Source organism: Oncorhynchus nerka, linkage group LG3, assembly GCF_034236695.1.
Source record: "Oncorhynchus nerka isolate Pitt River linkage group LG3, Oner_Uvic_2.0, whole genome shotgun sequence".
NCBI lineage: Eukaryota > Metazoa > Chordata > Actinopteri > Salmoniformes > Salmonidae > Oncorhynchus > Oncorhynchus nerka.
This window is the reverse complement of record NC_088398.1, coordinates 42,794,342-42,806,881: the sequence shown is the minus strand read 5'-3', so window position 1 is coordinate 42,806,881 and position 12,540 is coordinate 42,794,342. Positions and strand designations below refer to the sequence as shown.

General features: G+C 41.8%; 2 protein-coding genes across 4 annotated transcripts in view; one reads left to right on the top strand and one right to left on the bottom strand.

Annotated features, from left to right (window-relative positions):
* Positions 1-7,374, top strand: part of LOC115108283 (pre-mRNA-processing factor 40 homolog A-like) — a 36,557-nt gene extending 29,183 nt beyond the window's left edge. For all 3 annotated transcript variants that reach the window (XM_029632453.2, XM_029632444.2, XM_029632435.2), the window contains 6 exons: positions 2,518-2,613; positions 2,834-2,920; positions 3,145-3,241; positions 3,491-3,552; positions 3,666-3,830; positions 6,291-7,374. In XM_029632453.2, coding sequence (XP_029488313.1) covers positions 2,518-2,613; positions 2,834-2,920; positions 3,145-3,241; positions 3,491-3,552; positions 3,666-3,830; positions 6,291-6,380 — 597 coding nt within the window. In that variant the 3' untranslated portion in view covers positions 6,381-7,374. The remainder of the gene's footprint in view (positions 1-2,517; positions 2,614-2,833; positions 2,921-3,144; positions 3,242-3,490; positions 3,553-3,665; positions 3,831-6,290) is intronic.
* Positions 7,375-7,863: 489 nt separating this feature from the next.
* The window catches only part of LOC115108233 (formin-like protein 2), an 80,701-nt gene continuing 76,024 nt past the window's right edge, over positions 7,864-12,540 (bottom strand). Inside the window, 1 exon segment of the mRNA XM_065011980.1 lies at positions 7,864-11,734. Within this exon segment, the coding sequence (XP_064868052.1) occupies positions 11,625-11,734 (110 nt within the window). The 3' untranslated portion in view covers positions 7,864-11,624.

Here is a 12,540-nt window from a genome sequence, read left to right as displayed (position 1 = left end):
AGTAGCAGGGCGCTGAAATGTTGCGCGATTTTTAACAAAATGTTCAAAAAAAGTAGAGGGTAGGAGCAACAGGTTAACAGGTGTGCCTTATTAAAAGTTAATTTGTGGAATTGCTTCCCCCCTTAATTAGTTTGAGCCAATCAGTTGTGTAAGGTAGGATTGGTATACAGAAAGCCCTATTTGGTAAAAGACCAAGCCAATATTATGCCAAGAACAGCTCAAATAAGCAAAGGGAAACAACAGTCCATCATTACTTCAAGACATGAAGGTCAGTCAATCTGGAACATTTCAAGAACTTTGAAAGTTTCTTCAAGTGCAGTCGCAAACACAAGTACTATGATGGAACTTGCTCTCATGAGGACCGCCACAAGAAAGGAAGATCCAGAGTTACCTCTGCTGCAGATGATATGTTCATTAGAGTTACCCACCTCAGAAATTGCAGCCCAAATAAATTCTTCAGAGTTCAAGTAACAGACACATCTCAACATCAACTGTTCAGAGGAGGCTGCATGAACCAGGCCTTCATGGTCGAATTGCTGCAATGAAACCACTATTAAAGGTCACCAATAAAACACAAGCAATAGACATTATGGGCTATTTTACCAAGAAGGTTAGGGATGGAGTGCTGCATCAGATGACCTGGCCTCCACAATCACCCACTCAATCTTATTGAGATGGTTTGGGATGAGTTGGACCGCTGTGAAGGAAAAGCAGCCAACAAGTGCTGAGCATATGTGGGAACTCCTTCAAGACTGTTGGAAAAGCATTCCAGATGAAGCTGGTTGAGAGAATGACAAGAGTGTGCAAAGCTGTCATCGAGGCAAAGGGTGGCTACTTTGAAGAATCTCAAATATAAAATATATTTTGATTTAACACTTTTTTGATTACTACATGAGTGTCTTCACTATTTTTCTACAATGTAAAAAATAAAGAAAATCTTTGAGTAGGTGTGTCCAAACTTATGCCTATTTCATCTGTTATCTAGTATAGGCCTATGTTATTGCACCAAATTATTGTCTCAAAACATTTTAATCTGTTGACCAAATCATCAGCATTGGCGCTCAAAGGCAGGCTCACATATTCAGATTAGTGACCAGAAAGCACTTGCATCATTTTCTATAAACATTAGTATGTTTACATTATCTGTATAAAATACCATTTAGCAATCTGCTACAGACGCATCCTTGCCAGAACAATGATAGGCTTCCTGGTAGGCTAACAATGATAGCTATCATTTTCATATTTCAGATAGGCTGAGTTTGGGTGGCTACTTGCCTTATGACTAAAGATGGTTGTAACATCGCACTGCCTTCAATATTATGGGATGAAAATGGAACATTCTGGCGAATTTAATGACAGTATCTGTGAGGAAGAAGAGGGCTACACAGTTGGCGAAGAGCGGCAGGGTAGCCTAGTGGTTAGAGCGTTGGACTAGTAACAGGGAAGGTTGCAAGTTCAAACCCCCGAGCTGACATGGTACAAATCTGTCGTTCTGCCCCTGAACAGGCAGTTAACCCACTGTTCCTAGGCCGTCATTGAAAATAAGAATTTGTTCTTAACTGACTTGCCTAGTTAAATAAAGGTAAAATAAAAAAATTAGGCGGCCATCCAAAGTGATATCGCGCGGTGCAGATAGACCATGCTTTCCATCCGATCCTGCAACCTCTGCTGCTTGCAGGTAGGCAGTATGATTCTGCTTGCTCTGGACTCCAGGTAAGTGACTTGATATTGGCTGCTAACATGTAGGTGTAAAACCGCTGTTTATTTCCGTATCTTAAGTTCTGAAAATGCATCGCCGTTTTAAGGCTGTAAATGACTGGCTATATTTGTGCGCTCGTGTTCGCAAGCTTTGAACCACTCCTTTTTTGGGGGGGGTCGCTAACGAATCAGATTTCTGATTTGCTGTACAGCGCAAATGTCAAATTGTATGTGGAGAGGATTGTCGTAAATAAATATGCAGCTCCAAAAATTGTTCGGTGATCAAGAATAATAACTGTTTACTTGGGACAATGGGACATCAAGCAACAATTACTGGCATAGGCATACTGGTCTTTTGGTATGTCAAAATGTCTTGATATTGATAATTCAGTTATGAAGTTTGCATTTGGAAATTGTTGTTAATTGAATTATTACATAACCAAATATATATTGTAGACAAAATAATGACGAGGGCCGTCTGGTAGCCTCAATAAATAGACAGAAAGATTTGTAGTTGAACAAGTCATTGCACGTATATATATATTTTTTACTTGAGACTTGACTTGCTCTTAGAACGCAGGACTTGGACTTGACTCAACTTGAGACTCAGATCTTGTGACTTGCTTGTGGCTCGAAAAATAGTGACTTTAACCCACCTCTTTCTCTCACACACACACACATTGTTACTGTTACCATTCTCACACACACACGTTGTTATCAATGGGCTACTGTCTGGCACATGATTTGATAGTCATGCAACTGTTCAAAAGCAAACCTTTTGTTTTCTAAATATTAATTTTCTCTCTTTGGTCGTCTTAGGTCCGAGAAAGATTCCTCAAAGAATCTGCATTCGAAGACGTGACTCTGGAGTCTGAGAGGAAAAGGATATTCAAAGACTTCATGCATGTCTTGGAGGTAAGACTCATTTAACTCTGGTAACCTCTGTGGGGAGGGGGGAGAATTACCCCGACAATGTCAGTGGTTGCATCTCAAATGGCACCCTATTCCCTATATTGTGCACTACTTTTGACCTGGGCCCATAGTAGTGCACTATATACGGATGAGGGTGCCATTTGGGACAGAACCAGTGTCACGACATACAGTACTCAAACCTGGCTGCTGTTTCTTCTCACAGCACGAGTGCCAGCATCATCACTCCAAGACCAAGAAACACTCAAAGAAGTCCAAGAAGCACCACAGGAAGCGCTCCCGCTCTCGATCGGTTAGTACTATGCCCCGACACTGCACAAACCAAGACCCCTCTGCGCCCTTTGTAGTGTGCGTACCAAATGGCACCCTATTCCCTAGATGGTGCACTGCTTTTGACCAGAAACCCTATAGTTTATAGGAAATAGGGTGCCATTTGGGATTTCGCCTTCAATTGTATCAGTATGGCACCTCACTAGATAAACCCTCCTACTACTCCCACTTCTCTTCTCTCTGCAGGGCTCAGAGTCTGAAGTTGAAGACGATTATCACACCAAGAAGAAGAAGCGCTCACAGTCCAAGTCCCCGTCCGAGCGCTCCTCCAGTGGGGAATCTGGTCAGTGGTTTTCCTATGTATAATCCCTTTTGTTTATTCTTTTATCATTCCAATTAAAAACTTGAATGATAATTGTGATATAAGGATCAGGTATGATGAAAAAGTATATGCTGATAGGAATGTATTGTACCTATAACCTTGACTAGAAATGATCAAATAAAAATAATCACTATTTAAAAAACACACACACAAATGAAGGAATATTGTGTGGCGGCCAGTTTCTGACATCCCTCTCCATTCGGTCAACAGATAGAAGTTATAAGAAGTCCAAGAAGCACAAGAAGAAGGGGAAGAAGAGGCGTCACAAGTCGGTAGGTTCTCAGGACGGAACTACATTTTCGAGGGGAATGTTTGGGCCACTCTGGAAAGATTGGGAAGCCAAATGGCGGAACGGCGCGCTTATTCTTGTGACCCTGTCTTTCAGCAATCTCCTGAATCTGAAGGCGAGCGGAAAGAGAAGGGAGGAAGAGAGAGGGACAGCAAGCGGGAGAAGGACCAGGAGAAAGAGAAAGAGAACGACAAGTCCCGGGGGAAGAGTCGCTCCGAATCCAAGCAGAAGTCACCTAAAAGGAAATCTACCAAGGAGGAGGTAAAACGTCCCATTCCGGTCATGAAACCCAGCCAAGCATCTGGGATTTGAATGCTTTAAAAGAAAGAAATACTCCACGCCAGTTACACAGCAGTTGTATCCAAGCATTTTGTCTCATCCTAGTCCCAGTGAGGTGTTTACTATTCTATTTCCTAGTGCAGGGGTCCCCGATTACATTCAGCCTTGGGCAGATGGTTGGGGTGACGGAAGATAGATGTTCACAGCAAATCGACCGCAAGAATCCCAAACAGATATAGTATTTGACAAAATCGGAGTCATTTCAAACTTTGATTACATTGGGATACGATCACATATGCCTTTATGCGTGGGAATAAATAGGAACAGATTTTTCCTACATTTAAAATCACTTCCTGGTGATTTTAGTCTTCTGTCCAACAACAAAAATGATTTAAAGTGACTGCGGTTCTGGATTTGCTGCAACCCAACTTGCTGTGTCTATTGATATGGAGATTTCTGTGCATGTGCAGGATTCTTTTTTTCTTTTTTACGGAGCTGCTGCCCACTATTTTGTCTGTGGCTTCTGCTCAGTGCTTCCACTGCCGCTTCCCCCTTAACACGGAGGGGGAAACTTCATGTTCTACTCTAAAGAGTAAAGATATGGATTGACATGTTTGAACAGTGCATTCCATGCGATTTTTATGTTATTTTTTTCTGGAAGGGCGGTAGGCAGCCTTCATGTTATACACAAAAGACATGATCAACATTTTGGTACAAACTTTGTCGTCTAACAGTATTTAGGCAAGCATATCAAACACAAGCAAGATACATACAGGAAGTCAATAGTGATTCTTTATTCATTATCGTTGCAAACATTGGCTAGCTCTCTTTTTTTCCCCAGCTACTCTCGCTACTTTGTGGCAGCATATCTATGAAGATGATCACCACAAATAGTAGGAAGTCTAAAGCAGTATTGTGCAAATGAAGTAAGGAATAATAGCGCTTGGTCAGACATGCTCAGGTTGCCTAGAATGTTCTTTTTACAGGAACTCGTAGTGGCTGTGATATGGCAGCAACTATAAAGGTTAGCCTACATCACACAAAATGCTGATTGTTTATTTTGTTGCTCCAATGCAATATCTGTTACAATAGACACAGAAGGTTGTATACTTTAAAGACTTCAATAAATATTTTGGAGAATGTTTGTTGAAATCGCCGCGTTTCAATTATTTTATTTTTTTCCCGGCTGTTTTAGAAATATGGGCAGGGGCCTCCCAAGTGGCACAGCTGTCTAAGGCACTGCAGTGCTAGAGGTGTAACTACAGACCCAGGTTCGATCCCGGGCTGTATCACAACCAGCCGTGATCGGGAGTCCCATAGGGCGGTGCACAATTGTCCCAGCGTCGTCTGGGTTATGGGAGGGTTTGGCCAGCAGGGCCACCACCTTGTGGTGGGCGCCTGCAGGCTGATATCTGTCGTCAGGTGAACGGTGTTTTCTTCCGACACATGGGTGCGGCTGGCTTCCGGGCGAAGCGCGGTCTGGCGGGTCATGTTTCCTAGGACGCATGACTCGACCTTCACCTCCTGAGCCTGTTGAGGAGTTGCAGCGATGAGAAGATTTGAAATTGGGGGTAAACATAATACGAGGCAAAGTGGGTAGATCATGCAGAGGTTTCCGACGGGGTGCGGCTCAGAACTTTTTTGTGGGGGTGGATAAAATCACCTTTAGGCCGCTTGTTCGGGAACCCTGTCCTAGTGCATCCCAAATGTCACTCGACTACTTTTGCCTAGAGCCATATGTATGGGTTACATCCTGGTCAAAAGTAGTGCATTACATAGGGAAAAGGGTACCATTTGAGAAGCATACCTAGTAAAACACCTGGAAGTAGTGCTGAGCTATTAGTGCTTTTAGAGGTCTGTTTGATATTTCATATTTCAAATGTATTTATATAGCCCTTAGATCAGCTGATATCTCAAAGTGCTGTACAGAAACCCAGCCTAAAACCCCAAACAGCAAGCAATGCAGGTGTAGAAGCACGAAATGCTGATAGTTTTTTTGCTCCATTGCAATGTGTAGGGACTTCGTCCTGCTTGTGCAACTGTAATATCCGTTACAAGACACAGAAGGTTGTGTACTTTATAGACTTCAATAAATATTTTGGAGAATGTTTGTTCAAATCGCAACATTTATTATTATTTTAATGTAATATATGTGCGTTGAATGCTGTAACAGAATAAATAAGGCATACTGTTGACTGCTGAATTACCAACCGTCAATCCTGTAGATCATGTGTTTAAAGGCTTGCGAAGCAACTGCTTTCAATCCCTCTCGATTGCGCGTTCCCAACGAAGTGCCATTAAAATAATTGAACCGATGTCGGCCTGTTAGTTGTTTAAAAATCCCAAAATAACCGTCATTTCGGTTAATCGCTCAGCACTACCTAGAAATCACCAGTTTTGTCGGGAAAATGTGGGTTTTGATGTTTTGTCTTTGTTGTGTAGGGTGGCTGGGACACTTCAGGCAGCGAGCTGAGTGAAGGAGAGCTGGAGAAGAGGAGGAGGACTCTACTGGAACAGCTGGATGCTCCTTGATCCTGTTTTTCCTCATGCTTCCTTTCATCCACCATAGATTCCCCCCCGGTGCTTATTTTTCAGCGTAATGCCACACATGCTTGGACTTAAGGTTATACAATTACGGTAACTTTCTCAAACTTCACAGGTTTTTCCAGAAATCCCAGTTAGAAGATTTGCTTAATTCCTGCCAATTTTTGTCCAAGTTACCAGAATGTTTCAACCCTTTTTGGACTGTGTGTGAACTATTCCCCTTGTGTTTTGTATAATGGGAATGAACCCACCACACTGGCACTAGAATGCTTGGTAAATATTTGCTCTGTTTTCTTACGTTATTGGAAGTGGTCACAGGCTGAGTTGAGTGACTACTTTGATATCAGGTCAACTGTGTGGACATTTAGTGACACACTTCAGAAATGTGGTACCTTTTTATAATGTTTTCTCACTAGCTATTTTATTTGTTTTGTAGTTGTTTGATATCGAAATGGATTCAAAGAGCATCTTAATGCCATGCTCTTAAATGTGAGTCACAAATGGCACTGTATTTATTCCCTTTATAGTGCACTACTTTTGACTAGGGCCCTCAAAGTAAAAAAATAAATAAGTTTAGTTTAGGAAATCTGACAAAATATCCCACAAATAAAAAGAGATGTGATTGTGTCTGTGTAATCAAGGTTTGAAATTATTTTCAAATACAATGAATACATTTTTGTGCTTAGTTGTGCTTTATTTGCAGTGTACAAATTTGAATGATTTTCCGGACCCCCGACCATCCGCTTCGACAAAAAATCGCCCCGCAGCTGAATCTCGTTGCATACCGCTGCTTTGGACTGATGTAGAACTCTTTGGCAAAGGTCCACGTCTAGACTGAAGTAAATGTCTCTCTGAAACAAGACCCTTTAAAATACATTTTTTTATGGTATTTTTAGGATTGGTTTGCTAGATTTTCACGAGAGGAATTGTGAAAGTCCTCGTTGCATGATCTATAAATGTAATAAAATACAGTTGACATGAATTTGTTTGTCTTCATGTACCATCACCAGCAGCCACCATAGATCGGAGCTCATTATTTTCTTTACATATGGACCTCTCTGTTATGAGTGCCTCTTGTTCACTAGGCTTAGTAGCCTTGTATCCATTTCCTGTGGATTATTGCAATGCTAGGCAGGCTGAAGGTAATAATTGCTACTGTAAGAGTGAGTGCCCGAGACAACGTGGCTCAGGACAATCTAGATTAAGCTCCAATAACATCACCAGGACTGTGGCACGGTGGCCGAAGACCGCCAGAAGTGGCAAATCCAAACCTTTGTTGCTGCCCGATGCCCCAAGCCCGCCAGACGGGCGAGTAATGATTTCCACAGTTTACATACACGGAGATGACAAGACCGACTTCTCCTGTTGTTTTCATATCAATGAGCATGCATTGAAAACCAGAGTGAATCTGAACAGCTGTCTGCCAAATGAATGATTAAAGAACAAAATTGAAATAAAGATGCACATGCTATAATAGTGTAAATAGTTTATTTGATCATGTCCAGAACTCGGTCTATCTTTAACTAAATGTTATTTAAAAGTATTTTGTAATAAGCACACAATGCCTAAAATACATTTCTGAAGAAAAAACAAAAACATGCCACTATTATCCAGTCTAATGAGTGAAGCTGATGAGTGGTCAACAGTTCACATAGGAAGTATAGAGATGAGTGGTTTGTTGCACATGCTAACGTGGACAATTATGGTCCCAAGACCACAGAAAGCTTCTCTGAACGTCAATGGGTTATGGCCCAAATGACTCCCTATATAGGGCACTACTTTTGATATTTTTTTTTACCAAGGCCCATAGGGTCAAAAATAGTAACCTAGATAGGGAATAGAGTGCCATTTGGAACATACATTAATATAATGCCTCTTTACTCAGGCAAGTGTGACACCAGGGCATTCTGCTTCACACAATAGATCCGTTGTGTTAAAGTGAACCCAGATTTGTTTTTCCCCCCGGCTTAATTAAATATACAAAATGGACAAACCTATAAGTTAAAATAACATTCAAATTGTGTATCACAGGGTGATGCACATTTTGTTTTAAACAATATGTACAATAGTTACCTTTATAGTAATGAGTGGATTAAGAAGTAAAAAACAATGTAACAATTTTTGTAGCAAAATATCTGTACATTTACAAAACTTTTTTGTTGTTGTGTACTTTTTGTTTGTTCTGACATTTTTTTAATATAATTAACTAGCTAAACACTTTAAAAAAAATGACTGTTGCTCACGTCAAAGTGGGTCACGTGAGCAAAACTGAATGGATACCGTTTACAGTGGTTAAATACTATACATTAAATGTACAATAATAGTGAGTGGACAGTTACCTAGAGATTCATTAGCCGATTGCAGGTTTTCAGAGTAAAAAAAGAAACTTGGAATCCAGTTTCCATGACAAGCTCCTCAAGTAGCCTAAAGTACCTTCCTTGTAGCCACTACACTTGACTGGAAGTGTATCTGCTGATAAGTCTTTGTTTTAGCACCTTTCCTATTCGCTCTGAGTCAATTGTGGCTCTGGTCCGGGGAGTCGTTCGGGTGTGCTCTCGTGGTCCTTCGACCGGACGACTCCCTGAACCAGAGCTATTGTGGCTCAAGAGCCCCACCATCCACTTAACAGCATTGCATTTGAATAGCACTTGAGGTCTACATGAGCAGACAATGTACAGTAAGTCAAAAGTTTGGACACAACTACTTATTCAAGGATTTTTTTCTTTAGTTTTACTATTTTCTACATTGTGGAATAATAGTGAAGACATTAAAACTATGAATAACACAATCATGTTGTAACCAAAAAAGTGTTAAATAAATCAAAATATATTTTATATTTGAGATTCTTCAAAGTAGCCACCCTTTGCCTTGATGACAGCTTTGCACACTCTTGGCATTCTCTCAACCAGCTTCATGAGGTAGTCACCTGGAATGCATTTCAATTAACAGGTGTACCTTGTTAATTTGTTGAATTTCTTTCCATCTTAATGTGTTTCAGCCAATCAGCTGTGCTGTGACAAGGTAGGGGTGGTATACAGAAGATAGCCCTATTTGGTAAAAGACCAAGTCCATATTATGGCAAGAACAGTTAAAATAAGCAAAGAAAAACAACAGTCCACCATTACTTTAAGACAGGAAGGTGCTATGATGAGACAGGAAGGTGCTATGATGAAACTGGATCTCATGAGGACCGCCACAGGAAAGGAAGAACCAGAGTTACCTCTGCTGCAGAGGATAAGTTCATTAGAGTTACCAGCCTCAAAAATTGCAGCCCAAATAAATACTTCACGGAGTTCAAGTAACACACACATCTCAACATCAACTGTTCAGAGGAGACTGTGTGAATCAGGTCTCCATGGTCAAATTGCTGCAGAAGGAGACTTGCTTGGGCCAAGAAACACAAGCAAAGGACATTAGACCGGTGGAAATCTATCCTTTGGACTGATAAGTCAACATTTTGGAATTTTGGTTCCAACCGCTGTGTCTTTGTGAGATGCAGAGTAAGTGAACGGATGATCTCAGCATGTGGTTCCCATCGTGAAGCATGGAGGTGTGATGGTTTGGGGATGCTTTTCTGGTGACACTGTGATTTATTTAGAATTCAAGGCACACTTAACCAGCATGGCTTCCATAGCGTTCTGCAGCGATTCACCATTCCCATCTCGTTTGCGCTTAGTGGGACTATCAATTGGTTTTCAACAGGACAATGACCCAAAACACACCTCCAGGCTGTGTAAGGGCTATTTGACCAAGGAAAGTGATGGAGTGCTGCATCAGATGACCTGGCCTCCACAATCACCCGACCTCAACCCAATTGAGATGGTTTGGGATGAGTTGGACCACAGAGTGAAGGAAAAGCAGCCAACAAGTGCTCAGCATATGTGGGAACTCCTTCAAGACTGTTGGAAAAGCATTCAAGGTAAAGCTGAAGAGAATGCCAAGAGTGTGCAAAGCTGTCATCAAGGCAAAGGGTGTCTACTTTGAAGAATCTATTTTCATCTGTTTTAACACTTTTTGGGGATACTACATGATTCCATATGTATTATTTCATAGTTTTGTTACCTTCACTATTATTCTACAATGTAGAAAATAGTCAATAAATACAGAAAAACTCTTGATTGAGTAGGTGTGTCCAAACCTTTGACTGGTACTGTAGTTCTCTCTAATAATTCACGACTTGGTCCACTAACCATGTTAACACCGATGAATGAGATGTTAATACCGTAATATAGAGGCCTAGCTATACACAATTCACATTAGCCTGGTCTCATTTCGAGAGAGCCACACCTCTCTGAGTTATATTATTTCCGATACGATTTCTCTAACTGTGGTCACACGTTGGTGTACAGAAGTCTACCTGATACTTGCTTAAGTACTTTCATTGAGCATATTAGTTTTGGATCACTGCTTCATAGTATTTCATGTAAGACTTGTCCCCTTTAATAAGGCCATTAGCCCTTTAGCAACGATGGAAAAGCTAATGCGTTTTTTAAAGTGCCACTCGAGCACATTGTTGGAATTCCAAGAGCAATGGCAGTAGCACCAGGAATGTAATAAGATATTTTCTATTGAATATCATATTCATCACCTGTGGCGGAATACTTTGACGCCTCGAACACACCTGCAGTGTCATGCGCAAAATGGCACGCGGCCTCATCTGGATATGTGCGCAACAGAAGTTCCACATTCACCTTTCTGCTACCGTTTCTGTCAAGCCGTCCACGCATAGAATGTGATGCGTCGTTTGGTTTGTCCGACGTACGCACCGACACTGGAGCGTACTGCAACTGCCAATGCCACGCGGCAAAGGCAAACGCAGCGCCTCCATTGGAAATGCATGTGCTTCTGGTGTACCATGACGCAATGACGCTGGGAGGTGTGATCGAGGCATAACGGGAACCGTGTCACATGTACATTCTACACTTCTTTCGGGAAAAATCTCTTCCAGGAATTCTCCCTACAGACGTTTGAGTCCAGTTTTACACATCAAAGGAAATTACAGTTAAAGCCAGGTCAAGTTGCATTGCTTGAAGTAATGAAAAAATAAAACTGATCACATAAAAAGTACGTTTCAGGCACTTGGCTTGTCTAAGGTTCCCTATGACTGACCTTTCTGACCCATCCATCTCTCTTTCCTTCAGTCCTTCTATTTCTCTTTCAGTCCATCCATTTCTCTTTCAGTCCAGAGTGAGAGGCTGTTACACCCCCCCCCCCCCATGCACTGTTCCCTCATCACATGACAACTTCAGTGTTGTTGACCGGCCGCAAGTTTTGGTCGTCAAAGCGCCTTCTGACGCTCCTCCTCACCGCGTCGGCTCTCCTGTAAGGCTGATTTCGAAGATCTGGGATGGAGGGAGGAAGGGGGGGAGAGGAGGGTGGATAAAAGAAGTGTCAGTCATGCCAGGGCCTTCAGATGGGGCTGTTTGTTGGCAGCCAATCAGGCAAAGCAGCTTGAGTTGTAAAGAAACATTCCCCTTCAGTTCACTCCTCTAAAAGGAAGACAAAAAACAGTCCCACAGAAAAGACCTTATTGATTTGACATTTTTCATATTTACTAGTCCTTCTGTCACTGTCGATTAAAAAACACAAGCTATGGACAAGTGCCCCCCAATACAAGCCTCCCCCCAAAAAAAAGATGCAACATTTTCTCATGTTAAACAATCAGGGGAAAAAAGGGGAACGTAAATCATTTCCCATAAAGGGCATTTTACACTGAATTTGCATTCTTTGATTTTAGACATGCAACATTTATCTATAACCTTATTAGGAAATGGAAGGTGAACAGAAAAGGAGGGAGGGGGGACCAACACAGTCAGTCTAGTATGAAGTAGAGAAAGCCCTCAGTGGTAGGTAACTTAAGGGGAGGTAAAAAAGAGATGCTTGCCAGGTCTGGGACACATCCACCACCACAGGGGTGCTATTGGAGGAATTCCTTACCCTCGAGTGGACATTGGGAAATTTAGTAATATTATTCTTCTTTAGGGCTGGATGGATGAAGAGAAGACAAAATGGAGGTTAAAGAAGCAGGGTGACCAGAGGGGTGTTTTCACAGTGGAGGAGCGCTGAGCGAGCAAAGCGGCCAATGGGGGGGGGGCAGGCAGAGGTCATTGGACAGGATAGGGCAAGACTAAGGTGTTAGAGGGGTAGA